This window comes from Anopheles merus, chromosome 3L, assembly GCF_017562075.2.
Source record: "Anopheles merus strain MAF chromosome 3L, AmerM5.1, whole genome shotgun sequence".
Taxonomy (NCBI): domain Eukaryota; kingdom Metazoa; phylum Arthropoda; class Insecta; order Diptera; family Culicidae; genus Anopheles; species Anopheles merus.
This window is the reverse complement of record NC_054085.1, coordinates 7,992,678-8,009,031: the sequence shown is the minus strand read 5'-3', so window position 1 is coordinate 8,009,031 and position 16,354 is coordinate 7,992,678. Positions and strand designations below refer to the sequence as shown.

Here is a 16,354-nt window from a genome sequence, read left to right as displayed (position 1 = left end):
ATGAATATGCTTTTGTGTACACATTTAGCTTTTGTGTAAAAAAGTTTACTTTTATAATGACCTTGAAGGCATTCTATACACAAGGCTGTCGTGCATTTTGTGTTTTGTGGCTGCAAAATTCAGGAATAGAAAATGACAAATTCCATCCAACAACCTTCATTTATGGTCACGAAAGGAAACAATTTGGGAAAGCAACTTTATGAAACGGCAACAATCTTGTTAGATAAACAACTCACCTAACGCTTCGTGACTCGGAATCATCGTCTTTAATTGAAAAAGTTTCATCCTCTAATGTGTCATCACATTAACGGGGTTTCAATCAATAGCTTTGGTACAATTTGCTACAAAGTTTGTTATATATTGTTATGTTTGTCTAAAGAGAAGTGTTGTCTATATAAGGATAAACTATAAACCTAAAGAGTAAGGTGTTAAGATTTTTAATACAATCTGAAATCCGTTTACATATTATATTTCTAGTTTGATGTTTTGATGAACCACAAAAGGTGTTATTTAACCAAACTGATTTATTTTCCAAATCCAAAATTATTAACCGTTGTGAAACTCGAGTTGATTTTCAAAAAATCAATGAAACATATGATTTTCAAAAATTTGGGCTACAATAAAGTTGATGATTTATGCAAATATGTTTCCCAGGTGACTCAGACGGGCGGATTGTTCCAATGCTTTTATTAAATCAAGCACATTCGAACACTGTGTTAGACAACTGTTCGTTAGTAAATGTAAATTTATTTTACTCTTTCCAAGGAACTTCTTGTGGTAGGTTGGTGGTGTTAATTTATGGCAGCCAAATTCACGTGAACGGAATGATGTCTTAAAATGAAGCCTTATTTTTTCAGCTCGCAAGGAGCAGAAACATTTAAATGAGCTGGCAGTCGGTTGGCAAACGGACCGGTTCGTCTAGGCCTCGTCTTATCTTCAAGTTCGGCATCGAGTGCATGCAAAGGAAACATACATCATGTGCCGATCCATCCCGACACTGAACGTTGGTGCCTGTTGTGTTATGCCTTCTTGTTTTGTTTGCAATATTCGGTGGGTTTTCCGAACAGTCACTTTCCATGGTCTTTCCTCACAAACAGCCAACACACAAAGCGGTCAACTACAAGTTGTTGTAAAATGTTTTGCTGTACGTGTATCGACCGAATGCACCGCGGATGGAAAATGGAGCATTTTAGAACACTTTTCTGGGACGCTTTGCAGGTTGTTTTCGAACGATACTGCCAGCGTATAATGAAGGGTAGAAGTAAAACTGCAATTATCGTTGACTGTTACACAGGAAATGGCAATAATTTGGCCGATGGTACAGAAAAGGTCTAGTAACAAAAAAAACCTTATAAGCGTACATAGCTTTCACTTACACATGGGAATAATTACAAAACACTTTAATTATTCAGATAAAAATGGAAACAAAAGTTTAAATGAAAAAAAAATGAAACATTTGGACATTGTTCGTGATCACATTATGATTAATGTTATTATTTCATTTTATAATTATAGTATTATATATTTATCGTTTAGTTATAACATCATAATGTTAGGTAATAATTATAGATAAGGCCCGTTTAATAGCTGCTTTATAAAATGTTTCAACATGTTCAAAAGCTTTACATTATTTAAATAAACAAAAAATCCCTCCCAAAGCGTTGACCAACACAACGGTGTGCGAGCAACATCATAAATTGTGCGAAGATGGTCCAGGAAAATGTCCCATAAAACTGGACGTTAGCCATTGGAAAAGGGCCTACATCTGATTCACATGTTCGTGTTGAGGTGCAATTATTTTAAAACCATGCGCCTGCCTGAGGCAGAAAAAGTTCCTTAAACTTTATTCACATTGCTTGCGTCGGTAGCGCAAAGCAACGACAGGCGAGTTTGCGTTGCTTCACTCGCTCTGACGCTAAACTTTACTACAGCCATCGAACGCTGAACCACCCCGGGAATAGGCATAAACTGAAATTTGACGAAATTAAAGTCTCAACTTGGGTGGTAAACAATTTTTCCTTGATACTGTTCACTGTGTGGTTGTGTGGTTATTCTTGCACGATGCCTTCCGAACATAAAAGCTTACCGAACCGGACAGACACACGCGACTCGTCATCGTGGTGTAGTGGTGGGTTTTGTTGGCTTGTCATAATAAAGCTGTTTTCGGCAGCATAGCAACTATTCTACCAAACAACTAATGGTCGCTTGTCGGGCGATGCGATTCAGGTGTTTTTTATTGCGATTCAGTATTACTTGGCACGTCTATTGCGGTAGGCCCAAACCATAAGGTAGTGAATCGAAACGCGAAATAAGAACGGAAACGGGAAATTGTCTGAAATGTATGTTTGTGGTAGAGCTTTTTAATGTATCTGCAGCAAAGAAAACGTGAATATTGATGATGCTTAAAACTGGATACAAATGAAGATATCCAAATCAGTACGAAAAGCCTTCAATAGCTTTACATTTATTTTTCGTCACTTGGATAATTTAAACTTCTTTACGTAGTCTTATCTAGCAATAAAACAATCTTTTTAACACGTTGAGTTTCATCTTTAGTGGGCATCGGTTTCTTGCACCAAAATGGTAATAATAATTAAATAATCAACCAATCAATGATAAATAATGGTGCATTGGGAAAATGCTGTATTTTTGTGGTTGACACATTAACTAATAATATTAAACAGTATTATACTGTAAGATATTAACATGATCTAGTCGTTAGCCGGTCTCATGATACAGTCGTCAACTCGTACGACTTAACAACATGACCGTCATGGATTTAAGGCCCGAATGGACCGTGCCACCATACGCAAGATTGACTATCCTGCTATGGGGGAAATCAATACAGGGTTTTCCAGGTCAGTTACGAATGTAAACTTTGTTTGCTATTCACCGCATCCAAAATGTTTTTCAACAGCTGTCAAATAGTTTATTTGTTTCAAAATGAAATTTCATTTTCAACACATGATTTTCAACACATAACAATGTGGAACAAATATTTGCATGCGATGAATAACAATGTTTACATTCGAAACTGACTTGGAAAGCCCTGTGAGTCACGGAAAGCCAAGCCCACAAGTGGTACAGGCAGGGGATACTATTATTGAACTGCTCACTTATGGGATACTATTATTGAAAGTGCAATTTACGTTACGTAGGCGCAGGTTAAAAGAACCACATGAAAAATAGGAAAAAAAAACAAAATTAATGCAAAAGTTATGTGCTAATTTTGAGACTTCCTGAACAGTTCTTTGAACCTCGTATCAGAATATTGTTTCCCCTCATCGATCGTCTCAGTCGACGTCGTAAAATTCACATCTTTTTTCAAAGTACTTTGTTTTATTATATTTTAAAGTACTTGGATAAGTGTATCGGTTGGAGTTTTTATAGAAGCATAGCTAAAGAGTACCCTGATCAATTAAGTAAAGAATAACGTATTTCAAAAAATGATTCACGAATTGTTCAGTAAGTCTTAAAGTCAGAAAATGGGTGAAAATATGAGGAGTCCGACTTTAGGGCACTTAATGTAAGGAGTGTAGAGCTCTTCGTCTTAATTCTCTGTAAAATAAGATCTAATTTCAAACAGCATATTAAACATAGACGAATAGAATAATAACAGGACGATCTGATTGCTTTGGATGAAGGCGGACACATGCAAACGGTAACCGCTTCCGGGCTCGTTATAATTGCACCGGTGCAACAAAATAACTCATCCCGACAGTCCCACGGTGAGGATGGATGCGGGCAAATCCGATCACGCCGCAAGGTACACGGCCGTACAAAACAACCCCATCTCTACCATGTGCAGTTGAATTGAAACGGAATGGAATGTCAAATGATGGGGTTATTATCGTCCGTTTATCATCAACGCGCTTTCATGTTCGCGCCCGTGTCATTTTTCGTGCTGGCAAAAACACATAAACCACACAGTTGTCGCGCGATGTTCCGTTTGCCTCGCTTCGATCTGCTAGTAGCGTCCCATTGCGTGACAGTGGTGGTACGCTGTCTGGCTGGGTTGATAATTATAAAAAATAATCCACCAATGCTCCGACCATCGTGACCGGGAGCAGTACGCGCAATAGATGCTAGCCACAGATAATACAATTTATTTTGATTAAAACCATTAGGTGGCGTCGAAACTCGATGAGTATCGTTAGTGGATGACGTTTACATTTCTGCGTTGGCAAACAAAAAACGTGATCTGACGAAATCGACCGAGGATGCCCTTGGTCGCGTGCCATTTGTGTGTTTTTAATGTATTTTTTACTCAAGAACCTGAATAAGGTCGTTTAAAAATCAATTCTGACAAGAAAAAAAAACATAAAAAAATCGCGATGATGTAAAAACTAATATTTAAATGACCGTTTTTTATCTAAGAAGAATATTTGAAAAATCTTTGAACATTTTTAAAGCTCTAAGATCAACGTTTATGTTTCAGCACATCAGTTTATTTGGCACATCAGTTGATCCAGTCCCTTAATCCTGTTTTACGACCTAACAACATGAATGTCAGAGGTTCAATGCTCGGTGTGGATCATATACCCGGACTTTGATTATTAATAGCGCATACGCAAATACGCTATTATATTTTTGGGCCAATCTGTATTACGGAAATATCTTGAGAACGCATAAACAGCGTGTCTCGGGAACAGACTGTATCTCAAAATCCGCGTATATCAAGTACTCCGTATTTATCAGGCGGAGTACATCAGTACATTCCAAGTATAGGTGTATGAGCTACATGGGTTATGTAGATCAAATGAGTTTTTTTTAATTTCACATTTTATTCGCTAATATCTCATAGTTGAGTACAAGTTAAAAAAGCTCGGATCGAAAATATGTTAATTTTTGTATGATTGATCATTGATTTTTTGTTCATTTTTCATCGAAACCTCTGCCTTACTCAAGTGTAACGTAACCTGGAAACATACTATAGCTATGTGAGATTTGAAAATGTTTGAGCATCGTGCAAATGATTGTTAGCATTATTTGTATGTTCACTTGAAGAATTGTTCAGACTAACTAGCTAAATAATTGGAATATATAATTTAGTTAAAACATAATTAAATGTTCTTCCTTTCTGAAGAAAAAAAAATCAAATCCTAGAAAACGGTTCAGCAAAGTGGCTCATTTTCTCTAATTTCTTATTCACTTCTGCGGTAGTAAAGGTTGCACAACTATTATACTTCATCTGGCTGAAGTCCAAAATCTCCGGGAACGAATATTTGATCATTAACAATTGTTGTGTGCCTAGAGCTGTTCTTTCATATTGTATTCTCATAAAAATGCTTTGTTGAGCCATTCTCTTGAAACCTAGTGGGCAGCTCCACGACTTCAGTTGTACATAATAGAGAACATAGTTGCTTGCAAAACTCATGATCTCATGAACTCATGAGTCATGTTTTTCCGGTAAACTGTTCCCACTGTGATTTCTGATAGAACTGTCCATTTAATGGACTAGTTATTAGAACTAGTCCAAGTGAAGAAGTAGTAGTTGTGTTGATTTTTTCATTCATCAAGAATCATTTCATTCATGAGACGGAAATTGTCCGGCATGCCGTCCGGTGGTTTTCTATTCGCTGGTAGTTTATGTGCCTCTCAATTGCATCGATAACGTGCAACAAAATTGCGACGCTTGTGAAAGCGAACTTTCGATCCTACCCCTTACTCTCTCCTTTTTTCTCTCTCTCTGGAAACGCTTAGCATTATCGGTATCGTCATTTTATGCTAATTCATTTCCCACCAGGACGCCTTCATTCCGGTCGAATCCTGACACGCCTCACACATTGCGCCACGTGGCGTTGTCCTCTCTCGACCGCTGGATCACTGACAAGAACTGTTAGTGCTATTACGCTACGATGTGTGCCATGGGAATGGTACAAAAAAGGTGTATAAATACACGACACACACATATAGAGAAGGAACTCAAATTTGCGTTTCGTATAAACACTCCCCGCAACAATCCCACCGGGTTCTTCGCTATCAGAGCTTCGATCATGAATTCTTTTTCTCGGGACGAGCTACAGCGTGTTTAATAATAGATTAATACCATTAGAGTAATAACACTTCCGGGATGTGGCGGAATCGGTTCATTTCCGATTTTATTCTGCGTTTGTAAATAGATCACAGAGTGTCTGATGCGCGTTTTATCCTTTTTTCCTGTTTCGTTGCAGCTTGCTGAAGGAGGTGGTGGCAGCCAAAAATTACACACTCAAACCACGGGTAGTACTGCCGGAAGACTATGTAAAAGGTAGGCCCTCATTATTAACGTCTAAGAGGGTTTTTTTTACTTGAATATTTACTTTTATTTATGAATTGATGAATTTATGATCGTAATGTTACGCTTGAAACAAAGTTGATTTCACGCGCGGAGCAAGTAGTGCCTGCAAACAATGCACGTCAAAATAGAAAGGACAAAACGTGACCACGAAAGATTGGAATCATATTTTTCTAATATTTATTGCAGAAACATATCTATTCCATATCATTGCAACAGTTTCCATTAACTAAATTGTTACTGTGTAGTGATATTTCATTCTTTGGAAAAAATATGACTATTTTGAAGTCAAAACTAAATGTACCATCAGTTGGCCGCTGAACCTGCACGATGGTTGCATTAGGAACGTTACTTTTGTTACTATCGCTTACCAGTAGCATGGATTTTTCGAGCGCATTTCGGCAGGAACTGTTTACACCTTCCTGGAGCCGTTCATATCTTCACCCGGATGCGCCAGTAGCGAACTATCTGTTAACCCTATTACGACCAGTCTGTGAAAACGATAACGTATATCAGCTCAAGTTTATGCGCTTTCATGAAGAATCGCAAGCTAACGACATCCTAAGTACCGTGTTGAATGGGTTAACTGAGTTAAGCTGTGCCCATCAGGTAACCATGGAGGATGATTTGCTCGAGCAGTTTATGACGTCCAAGAAGTACTTCGTCATTTTTGTCAACAACTCGCCGACCGTAAGTGACTGTTCAGCTGCAGGATAAGCTCAGCTGGTTGCCTACTGATGTCTTCCTTTTCCTCATCGTACAGGATTTTCAAGCGTTTAAATCGTTTCTCAGCTGGAAAGTGTATCGTTTTGGCACTGCGCGATTTGTTGTGGTTGTTTTTCAGCGTTACCGAAACATTAACGCATTTGGTATGTTTCGTTTCGAGGAGTACAATAGGCCGCATAATATTGTCGTGCTGTTTTACGATATGCGTGGAATGTTTGACTGCGTTTCATTTGAACCGTTTATGCAAGCGGTGATCTTTCACAATCCAGAGCGGCCTTCGTTCACTACGCTCGAGCAACTGTTCCGTCGACAGTATCGCAATCTGCAAGGGTATGAGCTGACGGTGTACTTTACACGTGGAGACCAAGCAAAACGGCTGCAACGCTCAAACCGCTACTGGTACTTCATCGATGTACTGAGCCATCGTATCAATGCCCGCTATCGTATCCACACGGACAATCTGCACAAATGGCGAGATAATAAACCGATGGACTTTGGCATTGTGTACGACTCCTTCCAGACACACCCGATCCGACGGATCCCACTAAAGCAGTTCAGTTATCACTGCATCCTCTCTCCCAAAAGTGATCGTATCCCGTTCATCCGACTGTTGATTGATCCGTTCCGATGGAACGTCTGGCTGGTGCTTTTGCTTGCATCAGAGCTGACGAGTTTCTTCCTGCAACGGTACGGCTACCTACGGGGACGAACATTTCTTAGTGTCAATTTTGACATCTTCCAAACGTTCATCAATGGGCCACCAAGGACACCGGGAGCTGAAACCACCGCAGGCAACTGTATCCTTACAGGCTACATCTATGCCAGTCTTATTCTCCTAACTGTCTATCAGTCGGTAATGACGGCACGCCTTTCAAAGATACTGTTTTATCCTGAGTTTCGTACGGTGGATGAAGTGAACCGATCAGAGCTACCCATTTACGTCAGTCATTACGTGAAAAAGATCAGCTCGCTTAATTTTTCGCATGAGCGTGCGGTACAGTACAGTGGACGGATGGAAGACGAACCCACCATGTATCACATGGTGATACCGTGCGATATCGCCGAACACTGGAGCCGTGTTCGGTGGGATGTGGTCCATCTGGTACAGGAACGATTGGCCCCGTTTCAGGATACGTTTGTACTTTTCTATTACTCACCATTCGATGAGTTGCTTGATTTTCACTGGACAGCCTTTATTGAAGGCGATCTTTTTCGGTACTGGACGACGCGAAACCTGTTTAACCGTGAAGAGGACATAGTTCCTATCGGTGGTGGGTGGAAAGTGTCTAGTGGCGATACAGTGAATGCGTTTCGAGTGTACGATTTGCTTATTTGTTGGACGATCTTGGGTGTTGGAGTAATATGTTCGATTATTGCCTTCTGTTTTGAGACCCTGATGGTCGCCAATTTGAAAGGAATTCTTAATTGTATAATGTCTACGATCAAAAGATTGTCAGCATTTATCAAACAGATGCTGTCAACATGTGTTTGCTTCAAGCAAAATCATTGTAAAATTTTGAAAAAAGCCAAAGAAGATAAAAAGAGAACATACATATCAAAAGAGAAGGCAAAACCACAACGAGTCTAATGTTAATTAACTGCTTTTAAGTATCTGTCTGTTACAAACAAAATTATCATTAAAACTCATATTTACCTGTCATACGTCGCTAAAAGTTGCAATTTTAAGCAGATTGATAAACATTGCCTCAAAATATCAAAAACTACTAGTTAGATTTCCTTGGTTAGTTACTAAACGTTTCTTAAAAATTGTGATCATTATAAAAACCAAGGCAGATATGAATCTGTCGATTTGTAATGATTAAAATATTGGAAAGTTGTATCAAAGTGCTCAAATCTACAATCGCAACGCGCAATTCTGTAGTGTCTCCCCATATCAATTATGATTGATGGTAGAGTACATGTGCATGTTAATTATCCTTACGGTTTCAATACTACTCTTCGATGGGCAACTACACCACAGAGAACAACAAATAATCCCTTTTTGCATACCGCGGTAGGATAGCAAATTTTCATATTCAAACTCATAATTTCTCGAGCTTGCATAAAGCTTAAGCTAATGACCTACGCTCGTTGTGTTAGTGTTGCAAAAAAGCTACCCCGGGGGTGCTTCTTACAAATCGTAGCTGTCATTAGAGAGAAAAAGAATGCGATGCCAACACCTACCAAACGCCAGAATAATCCATTCGTCTGCATTGCATCATTTATTAATCAAAGCGTAGGTGCCAATGTTACCACGTCTTGGGAATCCCCCGATGTTTGACCTAATGTTAGGGGGGAAACACACATTGCGTGATGAAGGGTACTATGCTCGTTTCCCTCGAGTGAATGTTTCTTTTATTTGATGCGCGAATTTTCTTTGCCCAAAACAATAGCTGCATCCGAGGTGATATATTGGCTCGCGTCAATCTTTTCGGGCGTAGCGGGTAGCTTTAAACGTTGCTATTTATGTTATGCGGAATCAACACTACCATACAAGTACGATGTTCACAACACATATTAATCAATAAACAATCCAACGAGCTGTTATTGTCAGAGGTACGTGTTTTTAGGAGATACCCTATACTGATTTAAAGAGATACTTACTTCAAGACTAGAGATACTTGTTTATAACTAGAGGTTTATGTATATGTTCCTTAAGTTAATTATAAGGTTGCCGATTAGACACGATGGTCCGTCGGTTATATATGAAATAAATAAATAAATAAATAAATAAATAAATAAGACTCTGTTCTAATATGTGTATGCAATAAATGAAGACATCCAAGCATAGTTCATTCAATAATATTTAAAGTTTTAACTTTTCCACCTTTTTTTAAGTGTAAAGAGCACACAAAAAAGTGTCAAATCTTAGCTTAAGTTTTCATTACGATTAGTTGTTCTTTTTTATATTTTATTGTTAACATTTGATATGAACAACTTGTCAAGAACAGAACTAGATTCGCTGTATGAGTTTTAATTATAAAGCAGACTCTAACAAATAATGAAGCCTTATTATGATCGAAAATGCAACGATTTAAATGAAACTAAAACAAAAAACGATACGAAAATAAATAAACTATATAAAAATGGCTTTACACATACTATGCAATATAGCAAGCAGATTTCCAACTGATTGCTCCAACGCAAACGAATTATTATCAGTCTATTGAATGCTAATTTGACTTAATGAAATATTGATTCGGACATCATTAGGAAAGCTTAGCCATTCAAGCACAATCTACAGCACGTCAGTCGAATGAATTGCCTGTCGGGAACCATCAAACCATAATTTTTATGGACTGATTTTTTTATAGTTTCAAATGTCCTTTCTCGTGTTTCTAATGTTTTCTATCTCTCTCTCTCTCTCTCTCTCTCTCTCTCTCTCTCTGTTCGTGTTTCAGTTTCTTTATGCTTCATAAATAATTTCACAGTACCCAAAACAGTCGATCGGTTTTGATTTTTACGCCAATCATGTTGCAATCGAAAAGTGCTTTAAATTTGATTGGCTTAGATTAAAACCGAATCCTGACCACTTTATGCGTTATGCTTTGCAACCTCACGTAGTGGAGTTTTGTGTTTGCTTCCTTTTCGTATTAGTCTTATCCGTATACGAGCAACAGAAACACACAAACCTGGTCGGTGGGGTGGATCGGAAATCCTCCTGATGGTATTTAATTAAGAAATGAAATTGTAAATAATCTTTCCATTTTGTCTCGCCAACATTCATGGCCAACAACAAAAAAGAGTGTGCTTCATTTGTCGCTTTCGTTCAGTTTCCAGCAAACATTTTGGCATGTTGACAACTAAGCCATTTGTGGGGATTACTTTGGTGCTGTTTGAAACGGAGTACAGCAAAGATGCACGCTTATCATAGCTTTAATTTGGAAATATTATTTGCTGTTTCTTTCTCTCCACCCAATCCACTCGTAATTTATGCGGAATCGAAGAAATTTATCCATTGATTGGTATTGAAAAGTACTTGTTCTTGTTCATTTTAAATTACCACCTAGTATCATACAATCTTACATAAGTCTCTAATTTTTTAAATTCAATTTATATTGTTGTTAATAATCAGTACAAATATGTATTTATCTATCAATATGTATCATATTTTTACGTTAGATTATAATATAAGAATTGGGCTAACTTAAGATAGGCTACTGAGTGTATATCACATTATCAACAAAATGCCACCAATAAGAATATGTTAGCTCTATTAGTTGTGATATTCCTAGTACTTGTTCTGTTCTGTGTGTTTTGGTTGGATTTTAAAAACTATTATAAAAGGTAAAAAGTTGTCAACTTAGGTTAGAATTAGATCAAATAACCAATTAAGTGGCTAAAACCTACCACTTCAAGCAAAATTACACGAAAATGCGTTATAATTTCACTGAAAATGTCTAAATTCGACTCACACTAATGTTCCGGTAAGTCAAATTACCTCCGGTCCGCATTAATAGCGTATATCGCGGAGTACCTGTAATTATTAAAATACAGAATCTCAAAGACTTAATTTGTGAAAAAATCTTGATAACCATTTTTTAGCTCTTCAAACCATTGTAATTTCCACAATTTTCAACCAATTTTTTTTAAATGATTATGTTTTAGAATGGTTCTAATCTATTTTCTATGATCAAACATGTTTAGTTTATGAAAATACGCCTATCAGTTAAGAAGTTAAAGAGTATAGTGTGCTCTATTTTATAAAAAATATGTTAATCATGCATCTTGGACATTATGCCAAATTTAAACACCCCCAAACAACGTGGTCTCATTATACCACGTCAAAGCCTCACATCTTTAAAAACATCTGTAAAGAATCTAGATGCTGCTTCACGCAACTTTGCAGATATTGACATAACACAGTAAGACACTTTCAACAAAACAAAGAGTTTTCTGGGGAGGATTTGTGAAATTGCTTAATGGTCTAATGATCTAATCTAATGGTCTAATGGACTAATGATGAATTATTCTTGAAGTTTTTGGAGTAGGTGCTTTGAATTGGATGTGATGATCATCGATGATGTGATGATTGATCAGCGATATTTAAAAATCTGGCCAACAAGCCAAGTGTACTATGGAAGCTTTAATTTATAATAACTGTAATTCAATAAGCGGGGTCACTAGGCAAATAAGCAGCTGAAGGGAGTAACAATTGTCAGGAATAGACATGACATGAACATGCTTGTTTTTTAATTCAGGAGGGACGGCTTTACCGTATTGCTTTACGTGACCATGTTTGCAATAGGTAAAGAAAATCATATGAAAGATGCATTTCGATGAAAGCGTTTATTTCTTCTAATCCGTTAGTGTCGCCTCTTACACTTGCTGAAAGGCTGTTCCTAGTTCAATCATTTTACCAACCTAATAATTTACCAGCCAAATGGTTTACAATCTCAATAAGTAGACAAATCTACTTCTCATCATGTCTAAATATGCCTCTTCATCTATTCGTAGTTTATCATCTTTATTAGAAGGCTTGGCTGCAATTAATCCTTTGAATATCAAGTGCCTTGCTCATGAAAATATGTTATGTGAAGATCACGAAATAATTTTTATATAAGATGACATGAGCTGGTAAAAACAAAGCTTCTTCAAGGACATGCAAAATCAATTCGATTCCCGAATCGGGCTTCGACGCCGTTCTCGTTTATACGTATACGAGGTCTTCTACTATACGATTTTACTCATTTGTACACCTATCAAATCCAAATGCTATTAATTTTCTAACAAAAAACATAAAAATTAAAAACAATTTTAGCATCGATGCTTGAATTTTCTGGAACTAGCTCATTTGGTTTTATAAAAAAATATCTCTAAAAAAACTAGTCAGCAAAAGTAGGTTAATAATATCAGGCGCCAAACAAATGGTTCAAACAAGGGTTCTCTAGATTCGTTGGTAAAAGATCTAGGACCTGCTTGACGGTTGTTTCGCTTTATTACTCTACACAGCCATTGCTCTATTTACCCCACCCGAATGAATTAGATCCTTCAACTCTACACAACACAAAAAGAAAAATGCATCCCACGTTTCGTTTTCACACCGGCTCTAAAGGGATTGGGGTCAAACATTTCCCCATGGTTGATATGCAAAATACGCTTTCGAATTATTGTTCCTCATTTTCGGTACAAACGAATGCAATGCCGGTGTAAAACAACCACTAGCAAATAATTAGCTTCATTAAAATGCACTTCGCACCTAGTCTTTCCTTCTCATTACTCACCGAACTCACCACTACTGATGGAAGTACAGTCAGGCACGAACTGGTGGCGGAAATGTTTTACGAATTTCGGAAGTGCAAGTCGCAATTGCACCGTGGGTACGTATTTATGGCTACAGCCCCCAGTGTTCGCAATGAGCTTTCAAGGTCACTGCAGCCTGGTGTCCTTGGAGAAACACGGGGTTTCCCCCAATGAACAGTGCTGTTTGTACGACGCTAACGGTAAATAAAGTCCGCTCACCGGCTGCTCGAGACTTGGTGCGTTGTGTTCCGGTCCGGAAATAAAAGCACGCATGAAAAAGCGAACCCAGCATGATCCTGTGCGCAAAATGGTCTATTTTGGGAAACAGGCCGCCCGTTGTGGAGAATGTTTAAGGAGAATTGTTCTCCATTTTACAAGCACTGTACAATCGATGTTTTATACAATGTTTATTCACAAGTTTTCTTCTCTTTTCATTTCAGAGGTTCGGCCACCGTCACAAAAGGGCAGCCCGGTTGTGGTAGAGTTCAGTATATTCGTGGTAGATATAAATTCCATAAATGTCGAGGATATGGATTTTAGGTATCGAAAGCAGCTAAGCAAACAATAACAAAACGTGTATACTACACTACATACATACGGCATACACGCAGCAGATTCGCCCGTTTATTCTCATTTTGTAAATTATTCTAGCTTGATCATGTTTATAGGCATTCTTACAACAGTATCTATCTGCATGGTATTATATTTCTTTGCATTGAATTAGCATCGTTTGTATAGTTTAGTAAATTAATACACTGTACTCTACTCCCTAACTCCTGTACTATACTCCATTTTTCTTTTTTCTTGAGGCATAAAAATGATCAAAAACATGCTGCTGTCAGTTCTGAAAAGTTGACTTCTGTTGACCTATTACAGTGGAACCCCTCATAACGAGTTTAACTTTCATTTCTATAACCTAAACTGCATCTATACCAAAGGGGTATAAATAGATAAATAAAAAAAATACATTGAATAAGTTTTCAAAATTCTGATTTTTCGATCACTGTTTTCATGTTTTTCTATGCATTCTGAAATTTTCAGATCGATTCGATTTTCGTATAAAATTGTATTATAAAATGAATGAGCCATACATGCCCGGGTAGGGGATTATAGAAATGAAGGTTATTTCGTTCAAGTGACTAACTCGATAAGAATAAGAAAAACTCGTTCTGCGAGAGACTCTTTCCCATGTGATTCATTTCTTTATAATACCAATTATTGGGATCATATTGATAGTTAACTATTTATATGTTAACTATAGGAAATTAAGCAATTTCTAGATAGACCATTTATATTAGCCAAATAGTTTCATCACAATTAAAAATGTATGATGGTAATCATTCTTCAGAGCAAACATTCGGAGATACGTGATTTTCTAAAGTTGACAGATATTTGAGCATTTTTTTCTGATTTGACACATCAATTGTCAAATGCCAAATATTTTCCCTTTTGATCGAATGTTAAAAACCATTTCAAAATGTTTAAACCTGTTATATTCATTCAGAATCATATTAAATAATTAATTAAGTATCTAAACCCATTCTCTGCTTGCAAAATTACACGGCTGGCAATCACGAGATTCGACTTACGTGGAAATTCGAGATACGCGGTATTTTGCTGCCGTTTTCGGTTCCCATTAACCGTGTATCTCGGGGATAGCCTGTACATCAAATCTACAACACACTTGCGCATCATACGTGTAGTCATATGAACTTTCTACCAGTGGCAGAAATTGGCAGGAGAAACGCCTCATCTTCATGAGCAAGTAGATCCAGAAGAACGCGATAGAAACACTCGTCAATATATACCACAAACTTTTGCACCACACTGTTATACTGGACGTTTGTTCCTGTGCAATAGTTTTATATTACACGATTGGCTAATTTCAAAGCTCTTTTTTTGCTTGGGCGATAATCAGATTTACCTCGTTATGAGAAAAACTCACTTTAAAAGGTATTTCGTTATGAGGAGTTCTATACTGTTGTCCATGTAAAATTTAAATCAGTTTTTTGATAAAAGATATCCTATATCCAAAAGATAAAAGATATCCTTGGTGAAAAATAACCTTAAACACTACATATTAATTTAACACTAGGTTTACGGAACCCGTCAATTTGACGGAATTTAACTTTGAAGTGAAATACTTAATATATAATCTTTTGTGTAATCTTGGTTTTAACTTTTCGTAAATTTATCATAACGTACTATGTGTTTGTAGCATAAGTTTTATTTTCAAAACTTTTATAGATTTTCAGATACATATCTCCATATCATATCCTACATATCTCCACGAAACCCGTCAAATTGACGGATGAGTTCATTACATTTAGTTTATTTAGATAAGTTGTATCGTTTTTCATTAAAAGAAAATGTAGGAATGAAAGAGAACTATAAACCACTTATTATCAAACAAAAAAATCTTAATAAATGATTTAAATAAAGCCTCAAACGGAATTGCTGATCAACTTATTCCTCGTGTTTTCCGAAACTTCCGCGGACATCGATTAAAATGTGGCATCAAAAAGATATCCGTTTATGTGTTTGGTGAAACAATAACGTCTTTTACAATAAAGTAGCATTGTGGAGAATTTTTGTTATGGAAACCACAACATGTTAAACGATTCAAAGTTTTAATAAAGTAGGCTTTTTTAAGGTACGATTTTAACCAATCTAAACACGTATTTTTATCGACCCGTCAAATTGACGGGTGTCCGTAACGATAAGTATATAAGAGACGCTACCCGTAAACCTAGTGTTAATAACTATAATAATTATGACAAGAAGGATTCAATTTTCACTATGTAAATACGGGTTTTATTTACGTTCATAGTTCTGCAAAATGTTGTACATTATTGATACCATTTATTTGTACATGTTCACTTATCAAATTTCATTTCAAGCGTTTCTGGTTCATTTACTAAACGTTTTTAGAGCTCACAACATATCAAACGAAGTGAAAAATACATCAAACATGTGCACTCTCTTTATCAACAATCATAAATCTGCATTTCCACCCAAATTTCCCCGTCCAAACACGATTGAAATCTCTCTTCCAAAACCAAAACACAAACGACAGAACCGTTCGCTGGTCGGGACCGCCGTTTCGAT

At 37.0% G+C, this 16,354-nt stretch overlaps 1 protein-coding gene across 9 annotated transcripts in view; it reads left to right on the top strand.

Annotated features, from left to right (window-relative positions):
- Positions 1–16,354, top strand: part of LOC121600159 (glycine receptor subunit alpha-2) — a 56,449-nt gene that overhangs the window by 32,062 nt on the left and 8,033 nt on the right. For 8 of the 9 annotated variants that reach the window (XM_041928498.1, XM_041928497.1, XM_041928496.1 and 5 more), the window contains 2 exons: positions 6,174–6,250; positions 13,687–13,786. In XM_041928498.1, the coding sequence (XP_041784432.1) occupies positions 6,174–6,250; positions 13,687–13,786 (177 nt within the window). Of the gene's footprint in view, positions 1–6,173; positions 6,251–13,686; positions 13,787–16,354 lie in introns of those variants that run through there. The other variant, XM_041928501.1, reaches the window with a different exon arrangement.